At 35.2% G+C, this 17,846-nt stretch overlaps 1 protein-coding gene across 1 annotated transcript in view; it reads right to left on the bottom strand.

The window, feature by feature from the left end:
• Positions 1 to 324: 324 nt before the first annotated feature.
• Positions 325 to 17,846, bottom strand: part of LOC150105083 (32 kDa beta-galactoside-binding lectin-like) — a 48,916-nt gene continuing 31,394 nt past the window's right edge. The window contains exons 5-7 of the mRNA XM_090396140.1: positions 14,417 to 14,482; positions 1,195 to 1,283; positions 325 to 857 (exon numbers count right to left, since the gene is read on the bottom strand). Of these exons, the coding sequence (XP_090252266.1) occupies positions 530 to 857; positions 1,195 to 1,283; positions 14,417 to 14,482 (483 nt within the window). The 3' untranslated portion in view covers positions 325 to 529. The remainder of the gene's footprint in view (positions 858 to 1,194; positions 1,284 to 14,416; positions 14,483 to 17,846) is intronic.

The raw sequence follows: 17,846 nt of genomic DNA, 5'->3' as shown, positions 1-17,846 counted from the left end.
ATTACTGGTGCTTTGCAGTTCTTTTATGAACAGAAATATCTGCAACTCAAAGACAACAAAGCCTAATAATAATTTCAATTATAAATTTTTTTTTTGAAATGCTATGGATATTCATGACAATAAAATAAGCTAACATTACATTCAGAAGGTCGAACTATATAAAGATATAAATACCAAAAATAACTTGAATTAATAACAAAAACTCTGAAAAATATTTATCATATGCAAAAATAACTATACATGGAAAGTAGAAAACAATATAAAAATATGACTATATATATATATATATATATATATATATATATATATATATATCTCTGGTTATGACAAATATATAACAATACTTTGATTATTTATACTTACATTTGTGACTATGTGAAGTAGTGAGCAAACAGCCATGTTACAGAGATAAAAAAAAATAGTTTGTTATCACAATTAACAAGGTCATTTGATTCAACAATATAAAATTAAGCCACTATACACTATTTTCAACAGCTACATAGCATTTTGCAAACATATATAAATGTTTTTACTGCAGGTGTACAGAAGATATAAGAACATCTCCTTCAATATTGAGCATGGTGATATTTTTAAGGGGTAGAAAACGATGTCGATACTCTGTAAAATGTTGCCCATTGATAGCAATCATAAAATTTTCATTATTTATATTAATAATCAGGTCAAAGTAAATGCCTGGTTGAAAAGGAAAATAAGGTATAAGAGATTCTTCATTTCCCCAGTGATTTTTAATCCTTGTGTTTCGAATAACAGTATTCTTATCAAAACGACAGCTGATGTGGAATGCGATATCTGGCATGGGATATGGACCACTTCCATTCTGAAGATTGATTGAAAACCTGAAACATAAAGATAACAGTGATCATCACTGAAAACACAAATTACTTTACAAATGCATATAGGTAAAGATTACCCAAGTTTTACATGTGTTCTCTTTGGTGCAAAAAATGTTTTTGTACCTCATTCTAATGTCATTCTAGCTGTATCTTTTTTTTTTTTTTTTTGTTCCAATATAATCATTTATGATTGATATTGCATGATTTAATTTACAAGATTGAGAGATGAAAAGAAAACAATTTCTCTGGAGTACTTTAATGTACTAAACGTATTTTAATATATTACTATATATTTACTTGATGAGATTATACTTATAATTCATGATGCAAGATAACTTACCTATATGGACAAGCAACTGGGTGACCACTAATAAATATCATGAGACCAGAATAAGCACCATCCGACAATTCATGAAAGATGGGAAGTTTCTAAAACAAATGAAGATTTATTTTACAATAAAGAAATGCGAACAAACAAGTAAAGCTTTAACTATCAACAGTGGCTTGACCACCATGCAAGGGGGGGGGGAATAAAGGCTTAGCAGGTTCTAAAGGGATATTTGTAAACTTTTAATTAGAATTGATTAAAAGCTTACATAAAAGGGGGTAGGAGGAGGAGTAAGAAAGCATAATTATGACACTACTACACTAAGGTACTAACTAATAATATTAAGTAATTTAACACGTTCGCTGCCATGCTCCTCGGGCATAGTTTGTTACTGCACAGCAAGCACTTTCACTTCTTCAAGGTCAGTACAAGTAATCTCGTTGCCAGCGATAATCGACATATGAGTGTATTCGTAGTTGGCTTGTGAGGCTCATATACCAACTACAAGTATACTCGTAGTTGGCAGAGAACGTGTTAACCTCCAATGAATTAATTCCGATTTGTTATTTCAGTATCTAGCAATTCCGTTATGCATTTATTAAAATATTTCATCTGAATAAAACATGAATATAAAGGTGTCATTTAAGGCCAAAGCTAGATATCTGAGAGGAGACCTGACCATAGGCCATAAGGATTACACACAAAAACTGATCAGAGCTTCCAAATCCAATGTACAAGTATCATCTAGAATATCATGGTGGATATCTACTAACAGCAGCACACACACTGTTAGTAGTTATCCACTGGGACACTGAATAAACAAAGATGGGTTGGGAATTTGTAACTTAACCAATCAAACTGTATTCTGCATTGGGGTAATGCTTTATTATACAAGCTAGCTAGGGGTAATGCTTTATTATACAAGGGCACTCTCCAGTAAATCAAAAATGTAGGAATACTAGTTAAGTTTTTGCTTAGATGAAAGTAAATTATACTTGACAAGATATTGTTGTGATCCTTTACTAAAGCATAAACAAACATAAACCATAAGCTTTGGTAAAGGACCTCAAATCAAATTTGTCTCATACAACATACACATCCAAAATGGGAATGTGCTGTGTCTTATGGGATATCGAGGCAATTTGATGTGAAATCAACAGCCTTTATATACAAGTAGCCTAGTTCATGAAGATAATTCACATGCAAACTCTTGTTTGCTCATGCTTAGGTAAAGGATTAAAACAAGAATTTCTTGTCAATTTATGAATACCAATGAAAAGTCACCTACAGGACTCACAACCTTACACTCAGATATAAAGAAAGTCCTGGTCTAATAAACAAAAGTAGTAGCATCGACAGAAAAGAAGTGAAGCTGGCAGAGGAATTAGAGAAATAAGATGTCAAAATAACTGGTATCATCAAGATGAAGACAAGCAGGTGAGAACAGCAGGAGAAACTTCTTAAACAGTAGACAATTCTTAACTAGTTATGTGGGCAAATTTCAAAACAGAAAATGCAACCTATTTGAAGAATTCAGTCATCCAAGATGGAGATGTATTATTATTATTTGACATCTCCAGGGAGTCCAAGGACTCATCATGGGAGGGCACCTGCTCTACAACTCCATCTCCACCATTCAATCACCAACTGACTACAACTACACCAATGCCGTCTACTGCTGACCGCCACTGGTATTTTCACAGACAATCACAAACATCCATACCCACAGCGGGATCCGAGTGGATAGCATATTCGGATATGCTATCCACTTGGCCAACCAGGCTAGCAACAACTGTCTGCTAAATTAGTCTGTCATGTGTTAGATCTTATATTTCAATCTTTTAGGACACATCTGACACTGGATCAATCAATTTAGAATTTGGTCTTCCTCTGGTTCTTTTTTCTGACACCTGGTATCAAACAAGTGCTTTGCTAATCTTTCCTCACCCATTCTGATTAAGTGACCCTACCACCTTAGATTATCTCTGTTTGCATGTTCTTGAATGCTAACAATGTCAGATTCCTTCCTAATATCTTCATTTTTTATATGATTATGCCAATGCCATCTATTATACTGATAGTGTTTTCCATAGAACACAATTCCGCAACAGAGTTATCTATTGAGGGGGGAATAGCACAGCAGAAAAATTTCATATTTTTGGTTAAGAATGGTGCTTTTATTTTGTGAAGAACACATTCATAAGAGGTTGGACAACTGCTAGCATCATTGAGTGGGCAGATCTCTGAGATGACCTGTTGCTCTAAACATGAATACACAGTGAAATATTTCCTGTTTTATAATTTCCTGATATATATCGGGAAATTTTATTTCCCGATATATATCGGTTAGCCGAGTGGTCAGCGTATCCGCTCTCCAGCCAAAAGGCTGCAGGTTCGAATCCCGCCGTGGGCATGGATGTAATAATGGAGTAATAATAATGCATGGAGGTGCGATGTAATAATAATAATAATATATCCTCAAGGGATATATCATCTATGGCAGTGTTTCTCAAACTTCAGACATCCGCATACCCCTTCTTAAATTTTCATTATTACCAAGTATCCCCTTATCAAAATAATAATAATAATAATAAATAAATAAAATATATTTCATTGTAAATGTCTATTTTATTTGAATTTAGATGTACATGTAAACAAAAAATATGATTTATTTTTAATAGAACAAACTTTATAAAGATACTATAAATTTTTACTTACTTGAAATAATTTATCATCAATGAGAGGAGTGAAATTGCTTATGGTAAGATAAAATTTCAGCAAAATTTGACTCTATAGTTGTTAATTTCAATCTCAGATACAGTTCGACATCTATAATGTGATTCCACTTCTTTGTCTTAAAATCTACAAGGGCCGAAAATCCAACTTCGCACAGATATGAACTTGGAAATAGAAAAATGAACCTTGGAGCTTTACCTGTTAATTCAGGAAATTCATTCTGTATTTGTAGCCAAAATGATGATAACGTATTCTCGTTGTATTTATTTTTTAGGAAACCATCAAAAGCTAGTTCTAAAAGTTGTTCTTCTTCTATTGACGAAGAAGAACAACTTTAGTATAGATTTGTTGATATCGAAAGGGTATCTTATCCACTCGATATTAATGTCCAATTCAGGGAAATACTTTTCTAGATTTATTTGTAAGCTTTGTAAATGCTCCATGATAGTAATTTTCACATCATCATCAATTTGTTCATTTGAACTTGTGAGCAATTCATGAAGAGATGGAAACATGTCAAATTCTCCATTACCACCCCGCTTTTGCCATAACTTCATTTTTTGCCAATGTGGCATTCACTTTATCTTGGACATGAAATATAGAAATTTCCTTGCCTTGTAAAGATAAATTAAGACTATTTAATACAGTAAATATATCTGCCAGGTATGCTAATTGACTGAGCCATTTCCAATTATGTAAATGCTTTTTCAATTTAAATTTTCATCAAAAAAAGTTGTAGTTCATTCCGAAGTTCAAATAAACGAGTAAGGACCTTTCCACGAGAAAGTCAACGAACATCGGTATGGAAAAGTAGTCGTGTATAGTTGCTTCCCATTTCTTTGCAAAGTAGAGAGAAAAGTCTAGCATTTAGAGGATGGCCTTTAATATAATTTATGATTTTTACAGCTTCATCAAGAACTTTTCTTAGGTCTTCAGACATCATATGTGTAGCCAAAGCATGCAGCAGTGTGTCGACTTTGAATTTGGTACAACAGCTTGAATTTTTGAAACAAGCCCCTTTTTAGATCCAACCATGGATTTCACTCCGTCCGTGCTTATTCCAACATAACTTTTCCAATCAAGCTTATTTTGATGAATAAGAGTATTTATACTGTTGAATATTTCTTCACCTGTTTGTTCTGGCAAGGTTGGCAATATAAAAGGTCGTCATGAATTTTTGATTTTTTTCTTACCTAACGAACATCAGATTATTTGCAAAATTTGTTAATGTCGGTGGATTCATTTACCTGCAATGCATAATAACGACTTACGTATATTGGATAACAATGTTTGTTTTATATTTTCAGCCATTTCAGTGATTCTTCGATGAACAGTACTATTTGAAAGGCAAATCCGATAAAAAGATCTTTTTGCATTATCTCCGATCATAATTTCTGCTATTATTTTTGCTGCAGGCCTTGACCAAAGTTTCACCAATTGTTTCCGCTGCACCACTTTTTTGCTATTAATAGCAACACACGATACGAAGCGTCTAAAGCCTTCATATTTTCACCTCCTGACACGATCGGCATCATTTTTTGAGATTCTTTTAAATTTTTTAGTTTATTTTGAAAAAATTTGACAGGTTTGTCCTTGTATTCATTATGTTTCGATTCAAAATGGCGATTTAAATTAGATGGTTTCATGCTTTCATTTTTTAAAGTTTCACCGCAAATTACACATAATGGAATAGGTTTCTCTTCGTTTCCCATCCACGAAAATCCACATTTCAAGTAATTTATATCGTACTTATGAAGTTTTCTCATCTTCTTCTTAGATGGTTCTTTAGAGATGTCAGACGACACACCCTTATCAATTTCACTTGATCCAGATACAATATCAACGTTTTCTTGTTGCTGACAGCTACTTGTATCTGCTATGTTCCTAGCTTTTGTGCATTTTAAAAATCCGGTCTTTAACCAATGATCCATACTTAAGAATTTGAAAGCTAAAAAAAATTACCATATTTAACAAACAGTCAACAAATGGCCAGTGAAAGCAGAGCTCCAAACAGGCAGCAATGCTAGGCCAGTGGAGACAAAGCAGCTATGAAGACATTCATATGATTGGTGCGGTATTAACAAAAGATCACGCTACTAAATGACAAAGGCAAGCTGACAGTTGAGTTGAAATGCTAATTCTCTTCAACCGAATTCGTTATATAATATCTGAAACACATTTACTATATATTTTTTAGTTTTAACACGTTCACTCAAACAAAACTATATGTTGCCGGTGCAACATATGGTTTTACTCGAATCTATACAGCATTTTATGTGGAAGGGGAAATGCGATTCATTAGTTAAAATTGTTGAGAAACATATTACACAGCCTGCAGATGTCTGTCTACCTTATTCAGTGATATAATAGGAACGCTTTACGATCTCGAACTTCACAGATACATTAAATTTTATTCCATGCGTTAATGATGAATAGCCGAAAATTGCCAGGGACCCCCTGAAAACCTTTCACGTACCTCCCCGGGGGGGTACACATACCACACTTTGAGAAACACTGATCTATGGGATAGATGATAATAATAGTACTGTACGATAAAGTTAACATTATCTTCCCATCATAAGTTTTTTTTTTTTCCAAAGTAATCTATTTGTTATTACATCTTTTATAAGACACTACAACTGCATTAAAATACCTTGATCTTCCTTTGCATCTTTTCCTGCCATTTGGTCATCAGATGCCTGTTTTGCTAACCTTTCCTTTTCCCACTATGTTTAAGTTAGTATATCACTTTAGATTAGCTCTTTTCTGATATTGCAAGTTGACTGTTATGGCTAATTTCTTTTAATTTCATATAAATTTATTTAGCTTGCTTCCCCCAACATACTAAGCATGCTTATTATATTATTTCTTTCCATATTTACTTTCTCATCTTGGGTAGCTCACAAACTTTGTTATATCCTTCATTAAAAAGTGCTGAAAATGTCCCAGTTGGAAAACACTTGGGTAACTAACAATACTGAGCTTGATGGAATCTTGTTGACTACTGTAATGGCAGATGTGTGTTGTTGTTAGTAGTAGTGATTTGATTTTTTGTTATGGTGTGAAAACATGCAAGGTCATACTGCACCAGGACACAGCAGTACATATGGTAACTGGTTTGAAGAGCAATCACAAACATCCATGCCCTTGGTGGTATTCGAACCCACTAATCAAGAAAAATCAGTAGCAGCAATAAAGTATACATAAAGGCAACTTCATGTGCATTAATTCATTAGAACAAATGCTATTTCACTAATATTCTTCATTTTCTTTGCTATGCAAATGTACATAAGACATCCTTTCAATTAAATAATGACTGACTTCGTGGAATGAAAAATACTTGCTCGTTATCCATTAACATTATAAATTTTGCAACATCCCACTACTAAATTGTAACACATAAGAAAATGGATATTAATTTTTATGACTATTTTGCCTATTTTTCTTTAAGAGTACCCCTTGTATAATGTCAGTGACTTTGCACTCAATTTTTTAAAACATTATTGAAATTTTTAGATGTAGATGCATGAAAAATTCTTCTTCACTGGGCATTTACAGATGCCGTATGGTCACTCCGATGCTCGGTGATGTGCCACACCAGGCCTCGCCACGTACTCCTGTTGTTTGCTTTTCTGATGGCCTCAACTCTCTGAAGATGTCACTCCACAAACGCCATCCATCCATCTCACTGATGGTCTACCCCTGCCTCTTTTTCCAGAACTTTACTTTCTATTACTGTTCTGAGAAGTCCTCCTTTCATCTTTTCTATGTGTCCAAAATATTTTAACTTTCTTCTGTCAATATCCTTAAGAAGCCTTAAAGTTCTGAGGATCTTTTCTAATACCCATTCATTTGTATGCCTTTCAGTATATGATATCCTCAACAGCCTTCTGTAATACCACATTTCAAAAGCAAATATCTGTTTCTTATTTGACTTCTTTAGGTTCCAAGTCTCACATCCATAAGTCGTTGTTGGAAAAACAACTGCATCCAAAATCCTCAACTTTGTTTCCATGGAGATAGATCCATCCTTCCAGATTTTAGACAGGTCTCTGTTGTTTTAGCCATTCCTAACCTTTTTCTGACGTCTTCTGAACAGCAATTCTTCACATTAATAATGGATCCCAGGTACTCAAACTTGCTGACTTCCTCAATTCTTTCTCCATTAAGGTACACTTGTTTCTCAAGAGCTTCTCTGTTTATATTTCCTTTGAGAACCATAATCTTTGTCTTGCTGGATTGGGTTGAAGTCCTCTGTTATTACTGATCTTGTTAACTTTGTCAAGAATTAGTCCTAGTTCTTCCATGTCATTACAAAGGAGTACTATATCACCAGCATTACCTCAGATTACTGATCAATCTACCTCCTATCCTAATTCCTGTCCTGAGCTCATCCAATACTTCATGCATGATGTCCTCCACATATATACTAAACAAGTGAGGAGAAAGTAAACATCCTTGCCTAACTCCTTTTCCAACTTGAAGCCAGTCAGTCAATCCAACACCTGTTCCTACCGTGGCTTGTTGCTCCTTATACAAGTTGGCTATCAATCTGATAGTGTGTTGAGGAAAACCCATTCTTTTCATTACTTCCCACAGTTTCATATGCTCAACACAGTCAAAAGCTTTAGAGTAGTCTAAGAAACACATTACCAGAGGGAGTCTGAATTCTTTATATTTTTCTATAATCTGTCTAAGGCAAAGGATCTGATCTCTGGTGCCCTTACCTTTCCTAAAACCAGCTTGTTCCTCAGGCATCTCTGCCTCAACTTTGGCCCCAATCCTATTTAGCATGATCTTCAATAAAATTTTGCTTGCATGATTTTTCAAACTAATAGTTCCATAATTCTTGCATGTCTTTATATCACCTTTCTTATGTAGTGGTATGAAACCTAACTTCTTCCAGTCTCTAGGCCATGATCCTGTCTCCCATATCCTTGTAATCAATCTATGAAACACTCTTATCCCTCCATCCCCTGTGGCCTTAATTAACTCTGCTAGGATTTCATCTGCACCTGGGGCCTTATTGCTGTTGAGCTGCTTAACTGCTCTTTCAACTTCATACCTAAGTGGAGGAGGTTCCAAATCAAAATTTTCCTGGTGGGAGGGCTCCACATTTTCTTTATCCACTCTGCTGTACAGTTCCTCACAGTATTCTTTCCATCTGTTTTTGAAAAATTTAAGGAAGGAATAATTTTGGACATAACTTTGTAGGATATTCTTCTTTTGAAACAGCATAAGGTGTATAACAATAAACATTTATGTATCCCTGCTGAAGTATAACAGAAAAGAAGGTCTTTCTGTCTGGGAAAAGTTTTTTTCCATGAGCTCCGAAGGCAATACTTAGTCGAAACGGCTCACGTTACGTTATTCCCACCCCTAATCTTGATTCATCATACACTATCCTTCTCCTTTCCCCTAAAAGTATTATATTATATTTTTCACCTCCTTCCCAAACAATTTACAGCCCAACCTTGGAAACTATTTAATCTACATATCTTTGCAAATGTAGACTTCTGTGGCTAATTGGTTCAAAAGACATATTTCGGTGATTATACCATATTTTTTATTATTCAGTTATACAATATACTGAAATAATAACAGTTCCCGACAAGTTTCGTAAATCATAGGATTTACATCTTCAGAGGTAAATAGTATAACTTAAATTTTAAACAAGAAAAATTAATAAATACAAATCATAACCGTCTGGCTATTCATAAACTCAAATAACAGAATGCAGATATAAAACATTATTGACATTGAACAATACTGGACAATGTCACGTGTTCTTGTTCTTGTTCATACAGTCCGAGCTCAGATTGAGGTAGATTTTTTATTAGAGCTGACCACACTTGATGGAGAATTAAACCTTGATTTTTACTGCATTGGGTTGGGTTTTTCATTAGCTTCTTTAAATTTTCTTATATAGCAGTTGTTTTCTATGTATGACATCGTTGTTTTTTGCCAGAGTACATCATGTCCAGTGGAAGTAGTATGGAAAGCAAGACCCGTTTTTTGTTCTCTTTTGTATTGTACAGCCATGCGTATTTCTCCAGATCTTCCTGTGTCCTACATAGCAAATCCTGCAAGAGCAACGGATTTTGTAGATTCCTGGTTTTTTAAGAGGATGATGAGGTGGTTTTGGTGGATGTAGGAATCTTGAGATTTTTTCCATAGGAAGGAAGGCTACTTTTACGTTGTGTTTGTTCATTAATTTGGCTAGCTTATCTGTAACATTTTTGATATAAGGAAGCGAGATTGCGTTTTTGTAATCCTGTTTTATTGTGTTGTTAGTTGGAGGCATTTTAAGGATTCTCTCGATGGTTTTTGTTTCATACCCATTCTGTTGGAGGATTTGTGTTAAGTATTTTAGTTCTTCATTACATCTTTCTTGTGTGCTGGAGATATTTTTGTTTTACATATCTTTGTTTTATCTGCAATTCTAGCTCCCACATTTTTCTATCTCCACATTTCCAGTCCCCTTCCTTTCTATCATACTTCATGTTTATCATTATATGCTTGATGCTGCTCCAAACTTATTCCTTCCTTATATTTTTCATGTATTTACATCTCTAAAATTTCAATAATGTTTTAAAAAAATTGATTGAAAAACCCAATGACATTATACAAGGTGTACTCCTAAAAAAATAGGCAAAATAGCCATAAAAATTAATATTAATTTAGAGGAGTAACATGGAAAATTTTCCAGAAATAATATTTATAAGAAACTGGATACTTAATCATAGGATTGTTTGAGATGTTAAATAGTTTCCATAAGAAATTAATATGCAGCAATTTTTTATTATTATTGATATCAAAGACAAGCGTGGAGTTTTGTGAAATGTAAGATGACCCTATTTGAATGGCCATTTTATAAGCAGAATAAAAATCTGTAGGAACAGAAAATAATGGCATATGACACTTCATAAAAATGCAGAGCAGAGTGCATCATTTTAGCATGTAATGGACCATTTCTTGAAAAATACCATGGATAGTAACCATTACTGCCATATCCTTAAGCAGTTTCTGCCAGACAAAGATATCCATTTTAAGGAAAGTTTTTCAACAGGATATGGTGTAACCAACTACACAGCAAAGGAAATAATAAATATTTTATTTTTATGACTGATGCTACTGAACTGATTTCCTGTATATTTCAGTTGGTCCTGGTCACAATACTAAAGCCAGATCTGCAATGCATTATTTGTTTTCTCTCATTACTGAGCTTTGTTTTGTAATCATGGTATGGTATGGTGAAAAAAAAAAAGTACTGAATTTCGACCCCCCCCCCCCTTCAGTACACAAGTTATGAGATTTGCCATTTGACTGCATGTACATTGATAGAAGAGTACATGTAACATCTACGCCATTCCATTTAGCTGTAGCAATGGTTTTGATGCTGGAAGAAAAGACATTTACTGTTTAGCATTATTTTTGTTCATACAAAGTTGGCAGGGCAAATGGTCCAAGACTACAACATGTTTGTGAGCAGTTTGTTCATCGTTTCCATAAGCATGTCTCAAGCAATAGTGTCATCATTGACATTAGGAGTGTTCTATCGCAATACAAAGGACATTCGGGGAGACCACAAACTGTTAATACAAATTAGAATCATGAATGTGTGCTGGTGTGATACTGAGCTTGGGATATTGAGGTGGTCACTACAGAGAATCCTTAAGGAGCTGAGTGCCTTTTCGTATGTCATTCAGGTGGGTCAGTGTTTAACAGCAACAGAATAGGCTGCACGGTGGGAATACCATGCACGTGTGCTGGCTAATGTCTATGAAGAACCATCATTCCTCCATAATGTCTGGTTCTCAGACAAAGTACATTTATATCTAAGAAATATTTGGTCATAAACAGACGAACCTAGGTTTCGTGAGACCTTAATTTATCCAAGAAAATCTTCTTTACAGTGAGAAGGTATCGAAAACCACACACACAGAATACATGGTGTGTGTGTGGTTTTCGACGATGGCATAATTGGGCCTCATTTCGAGGTTCACAGAATTCCCATATGATTCACGTTCCGCTCATCTCACATCACTTGATGACTTCATTTGGGATATGTTGATGGAATGGGTATTCCATCATGGCCCACCTTCAAACCTTGAACTAAGGGATAAAATTACACAATATGTCCAGCAGATGTCCCAATCCTTGTTCTCCAAGATGACACAGAACCTTCGCATGTGCTATGAAACTCGTCTTGAAAGACAAGGCACCTTATTCACGTAATCTGCCATCATGAATGGTTGGAGAGAGTACAAAGGAGAGTGTTAAAAATGATATCAGGATTGTGTAATACTGATTATGAAGACAGATTGAGAATTTGTAGACCGTGGACACTAGCAAACAGGGGAAAGAGGGGTGATATGATTGAGACTTACAAATTTCTGAAAGGGTCATACAGGAATTCAATTGATGGAATTTTTCAATTTATGGAGGGTGGGGAAAGGACAAGAGAGCATCCTTGGAAGCTGAGAATGAAGGTTGCTAAGAAGGGGGTGAGAGCTAGATTTTTCAGAGGGTGGAGCATGATTGGAATGGATTGCCATTGGACGTTGTGAGTGCAAGCAGTGTGAATGAATTCAAGAATAAGTATGATAGCTGGCATGTGTGTAGTATGTGGCCTCCCTCGATGAGTCTCTGACTCCCTGGAGGTCTCTCTCTTAATAATAATAATAATGTACATATGTGTAAACATATTTCTTTGTTAATAAACACGTTTACTCCATAACATATATCATTGTAGTTATTTGGTACTTTTTTTTTTTTTTTTTTTGGTGCATACTGCCAATTATAGAAATGACAACACATTTCAGCATTAATGCTCAGGATTTGTGAATAAGCTAAGCTCTGTAGAAATCCAGATTAATTTCCCACTTCCTTTGGGAGAGATCAATTGTAATAACTAGACGATTTTGTGGATGCCACATGCATATAATAAGAATGTTTTCACTTTCATTCTCCTAAGCCTGACAAGTTAATGCATACCAAACACAACGGCATATGTTAAGTATTTTGAAAAGCTACCATCTTTCATAATCTCTCTCTCTCTCTCTCTCTCTCACACACACAGCTTGGAAATAAATCAATGGGCAAGGTGCATCATGCTATGTAACAAGTCATGCATTTGTAGATGGTATAAATTGGAGGAAAACAATGCTCCCAAGTAAGTGCAACTGCATCCAGGTGAAACAGCTGCAGAAAGGGAACTGACAAAGTTTGAAAGAGGCATTGTGATAGGATGTCATGTTGCAGGCCTATCTGTTTAGCAAGTTGTAGATAAATTGGATCATCCCAGGTCAACAATCAGTGATGTAATCAACAACCATACTGAGGTGGAAAGGCAGGAAGTCAACTGGAACTGCTACCCACAGTAGATGACCCACCACACTTACTGAACACGACTGTAGGGTGCTATGAAGGATAACAAGCAAAAAAACACCATTTGTCGCAGACATGTTGAATGTGTAGTTCTGGGTATTGACTGGGACATGAATTGCACAAAAACATTCAGAACTGAGGTTCACAACATGGGCTCCCATGATAGGACTGCAATACACAAGCTCCACTTTACCTGAACCAACATGAGGTGTTGTCTTCAGTGATGCAAAGAGCATGTACTATGGAAGCTTGGACAGTTGTATAATGGAGAGACAAATCATGCTAATCTCTACCATGCAGATGGATGGGTGTGTGAATGCCTGGTGAACATCTCTTACCAGAGTGCATAACCCCAACTATGAAATTCGGAGGTATCAGTGTAATGGTATGGTCTTGCTTTTCCTGGTTTGGCCTTGAACCTCTGTTTGTGGTGTCACGAACATTAATTTCCGAGAGGCATCCAAACATTCTAATGCAATGTTTCCTACCTTATGGTATTTCTACAGAACTGACCACTATCTCTTTCAGCAAGACAATGCACTGTGTCATAAGGCTGGTGCTGTAGCTGTGTGGTTTGTGGACATGAACATCACTACAATTAACTGTTCTGCACAGAGCCCCGATCTCAACTCTACTGAACATCTATGGGATGAACTGAATTTTCAGATGAGGTCACGGGACGTCCGCCCCACACAACAGTTTAGGACCTCATTACATGACTACAGGCAGAATGCCTAAAATTCCGACTGATCACTATCGTACGCTTGTAGGAAGTATGCCCTGTGGGTTTGCTGCAGTCATCGCAGCAAAAGGAGGTCCTACATATTAATAAGGTGGGTGCCATGGCTATTTGTTCCTCACACTATGGTGTCTGTTGACTTCTTTCCGTGTGTATACACACACATATATGGATAAAGCATTAATTATATGTGCAAGTACTATATAGTCATCCTTGAAAAGTAGACTCGATTCCTAGCAATTGTTCTGGCAAGGTAACAATTGCATGTGAAAACATGTATGGATAATATAGTTTAATAATTAACAAAATAAGTATATAAATGATGGAAGTGGCATACAATTAAGTCTGAAGAAATTTAAGGTTACTCACAGGATTATAAATCTCTAAGGAGTTTGATTTTTCAGATATTTCTGGATCATTTTTTCTGGGTAGTGGCTATAAAAAAAATAAAACATGAAATGATAATTGAATAATTAAATACAAATTTTCAAATCCTGTCATAAAATTAATATTTTTATGTATGCTACAATGCTAAGACATGGCTTATCAATTAGAATATATCCACTATAGTTTAATTTTAATGGATTGAAAGTGGCTAACCAGAAGTAATCACTTTAAAATTTCAATATTCTTTAATACTATCTCCTTTACTGTAATTATAATTTTACTGTTATAAAAGATGGTTTATCTACTCAAAGAGATGAAAAATGGGGGGGGGGGATTTGGCTCATCAGAAGAAATATATCCAAATGAAACTGACTATTTCGGCACCAAGCGAGAAGCTGACATGTTCAAAGAAATGCAGTTTATATTCTTTAATAATGTTTACTATATTAAAGCTAGATGCTGGTTAACCATATTCCTGTCCCTTAAGAATTGGTTTATCTGTAATAAACATCCTTAAAAATGTGGTATTCAATGGAGAAACTTTATTTTCAGTTCTCTATAGCAATAAGTTTTCACAGAACCTCTTAAGAGAAATAAAGCTGAAAGCATTTTTAAAAAAAAAAATTTTTAATGGGAATCCCATTCATAAGAGGTTCAACCTATTGATACGACAGTAGTTGGGGAGAAAGAAGAAACTTGTTAACATTGGATTTCACACCTGTAGAATAATTTATTTTTAGTAAATATATAAGGAAAACTTCCAAAAGACAGCAGGTAAAAAGGAATGAATGAGTAGGAAAAAAATTTATTCTGCAAGTTTGGAGTTGAACTGTGAAAGTAATGCCACACATAGTTTAATGGATTTAGAAGGAAGAATAGAGGAATTGTTGATGCAAATTCTGATGACCATGGAGATATTTTTAGAAAATGCAAGTAGCACAAACTGAATGTTTGTGGGAAAGAGTGGAAGTGAATTGGTTAGAAATGAGTCAATCAACTAGTGCTATCTTCTGTACTGAGTCAAGTATTTTTAAGAAATCTCTTAGGGACACCACTCAAATGTGAAAACAGTATTCAGTAGGTGGATGACTAGAGTCGTATAGCGGTAATAGTTGTTCGGAGGCAACGTAACACCTTAAGTGAATGAAATTTCTTAATATTAGGGATGCTGAGAAGGTGATATATGTAATGTGTTTATGTCAAAAGAAGCTGGAGTAATCTCATGGGGAGGAGGAGGAAAAAAGAAAAAAAAAAGCACTTTGTCTAGAGATTTGAGTGTTATTAAAAGTAAGACTAAAAGGATTTTTTTTTTTTTTTGAGAAATAAAGCAAGATTGAAAAATGGGTTAGGGATTAGAACTTAGGATTGTGGAAGATGATATTACTGAAGTTATGGAGCACCCTATTTGTCAAATGAGAAAGAGGAACACAGCGTACTATCATGTAAAACTACTGAATATCAGTAGTCAAGTGGAGACAGTTGCTGATATACAGAATTAAGAGAGCAGGTGCAAGAATAGAGTCTAGTGGAATACCATCATTAATTGAAAAGTTCAAGGATAAAGATCCACCCATCATCGCACTTAATGTGAATCCAGACAGAAAGCTGGCAATCCAGTTGCAGATGACATATAATGGGAGCTTACTTAATAAGCCTTTGTATCAAAACTGATCAAATGCTTTAGAGATATCAAAGAGCAACCATGGGCGATTCCCCAATTTTCCATGGAATTTGTCCAATACTTTTAAAAAGTATGTTGATCGACAGTAGTGGAATCCATACTGGAAATCTTTTATGTAGTGGTTTTAAAGTAGTATAGAAATTATGTTAGTGCTCTTTCTAAAGTAAGGCCAATTTCTATTACTTCAGAAAGAAAAGTGAGTGAAACTGGATGCTAATGATGATAACTTGTAACCCTTCTTAGGAACAGGTTGAATATAGCTGATTTTCAGGATGTAGGATAGAATACTAGTGGAACAAGAGAATACAAAGAGATGTAGAACAGGAATTAATTATGGAATATAAACCTTTAGAACACTTTAACATATGTCATTATGACCAGGAGAAACTTTAGCTACTTTTTTCTGAAGTGGAATTTACTTCAGATGTGCATTTCATTTTCCAAATTATTACTATTACACGGGCACCTCCACAGAGTCCTAAGATTCAAATTATCATTTATGAACACAATATGTATTGTACCTCGTCTTGAAACCGTTAACAAAGACACTCACAACGGACTCAGGTGACCCATTCCATTCATTTACCACTTTCCTAGCAAAAAATCTAGTCCTCACGGCCTTGTCATTCCAACTTCTTTTGCTCCCTCTAGCCAAGTGCTGAAATATTTCCCCTGCATCATTCCTATCAAATCCTTCAAGCAACTTAATGTTTCTATCATATCCCCCCCCCCATTCTTTTTTTTTTTTTTTTTTTTACCTATCAAGCAACTTTTGCAATCCACAAACTCTCAATCTATCGTCACAGGGAGCATTTCACAGATCTTGGTCACTTGCCTCTGGATCCTTTCCACCTCCTGATCCCCAAGAAACCCAGGTGACTAGACCTGATCACAGTAATCCAGATGTAGTCATATCAAGACCTACATCTGGATTACTTTTATAATTTATAAAGAGGAATGATAGCTGCCGTATCTCTGCTTGTTAGTGTGTTTTTCAAGAATAAAAATAATCCTGCGAGCTACCCTGGCTACTTTAGCAACATGCCCTCTAAAGTTCAACTTTCTATTTACTACTGCTACTGCCTCAAAATCCCTGGCTTTGTCAATTTCCTGGAGTACAGTTTCCTGAATGTGGTACACAGCTTGTAATCTTTATATCTCAAAATGCATAACTGTACACTATTCAAAATTAAATTGATATCCATTATTTAAATTATACATTTTTGGTCGTTTTATAATAGAAATACAATTTTATTAATACAGACCAGTTTACAATAAAAACATTTATTCAAACCTACCAGTTTCGCCAGCAAACTGTCTGGCTTTTTCAAGGCATTACGGAGATATGAAAGTTAGTAAATGCAAATTAAAAGGAACATAAAAAACGTTGTAAACCAAACTAGTATCTATGGTTACACGTTTCGCGTGACAGAGATGACTTATTGTTCTTATTCATTATCACGCATGCGTGTTTATTGTAGACTTGTAATGTGATTACTGGCTAGCTGTAGTTCAGATTGATTGAGAGAGAGGATCAAGTTTTTCCACGAACTGTTTAGAATTACACCCTGATTTCTGTTGAGGTTTCCACCGGTTATTAGTACTATTGTGGCTTCCTTAAATACACGATGCCTGTAGTCATCATCGAGATATGGCATGGAGCTGTTTTGCCAATCTATCGTGTGGTTAGACGTGCAGAAATGATGTGCTAAGCCGGGAGAGATGCTTCTG

Source organism: Typopeltis vanoorti, chromosome 7 (genome assembly GCF_054136105.1).
Source record: "Typopeltis vanoorti isolate ZY-2024b chromosome 7, IOZ_Tvanoo_1.0, whole genome shotgun sequence".
In the NCBI taxonomy this organism is placed as follows: Eukaryota; Metazoa; Arthropoda; class Arachnida; order Uropygi; family Thelyphonidae; genus Typopeltis; species Typopeltis vanoorti.
This window is presented reverse-complemented; position numbering and strand designations above follow the sequence as displayed.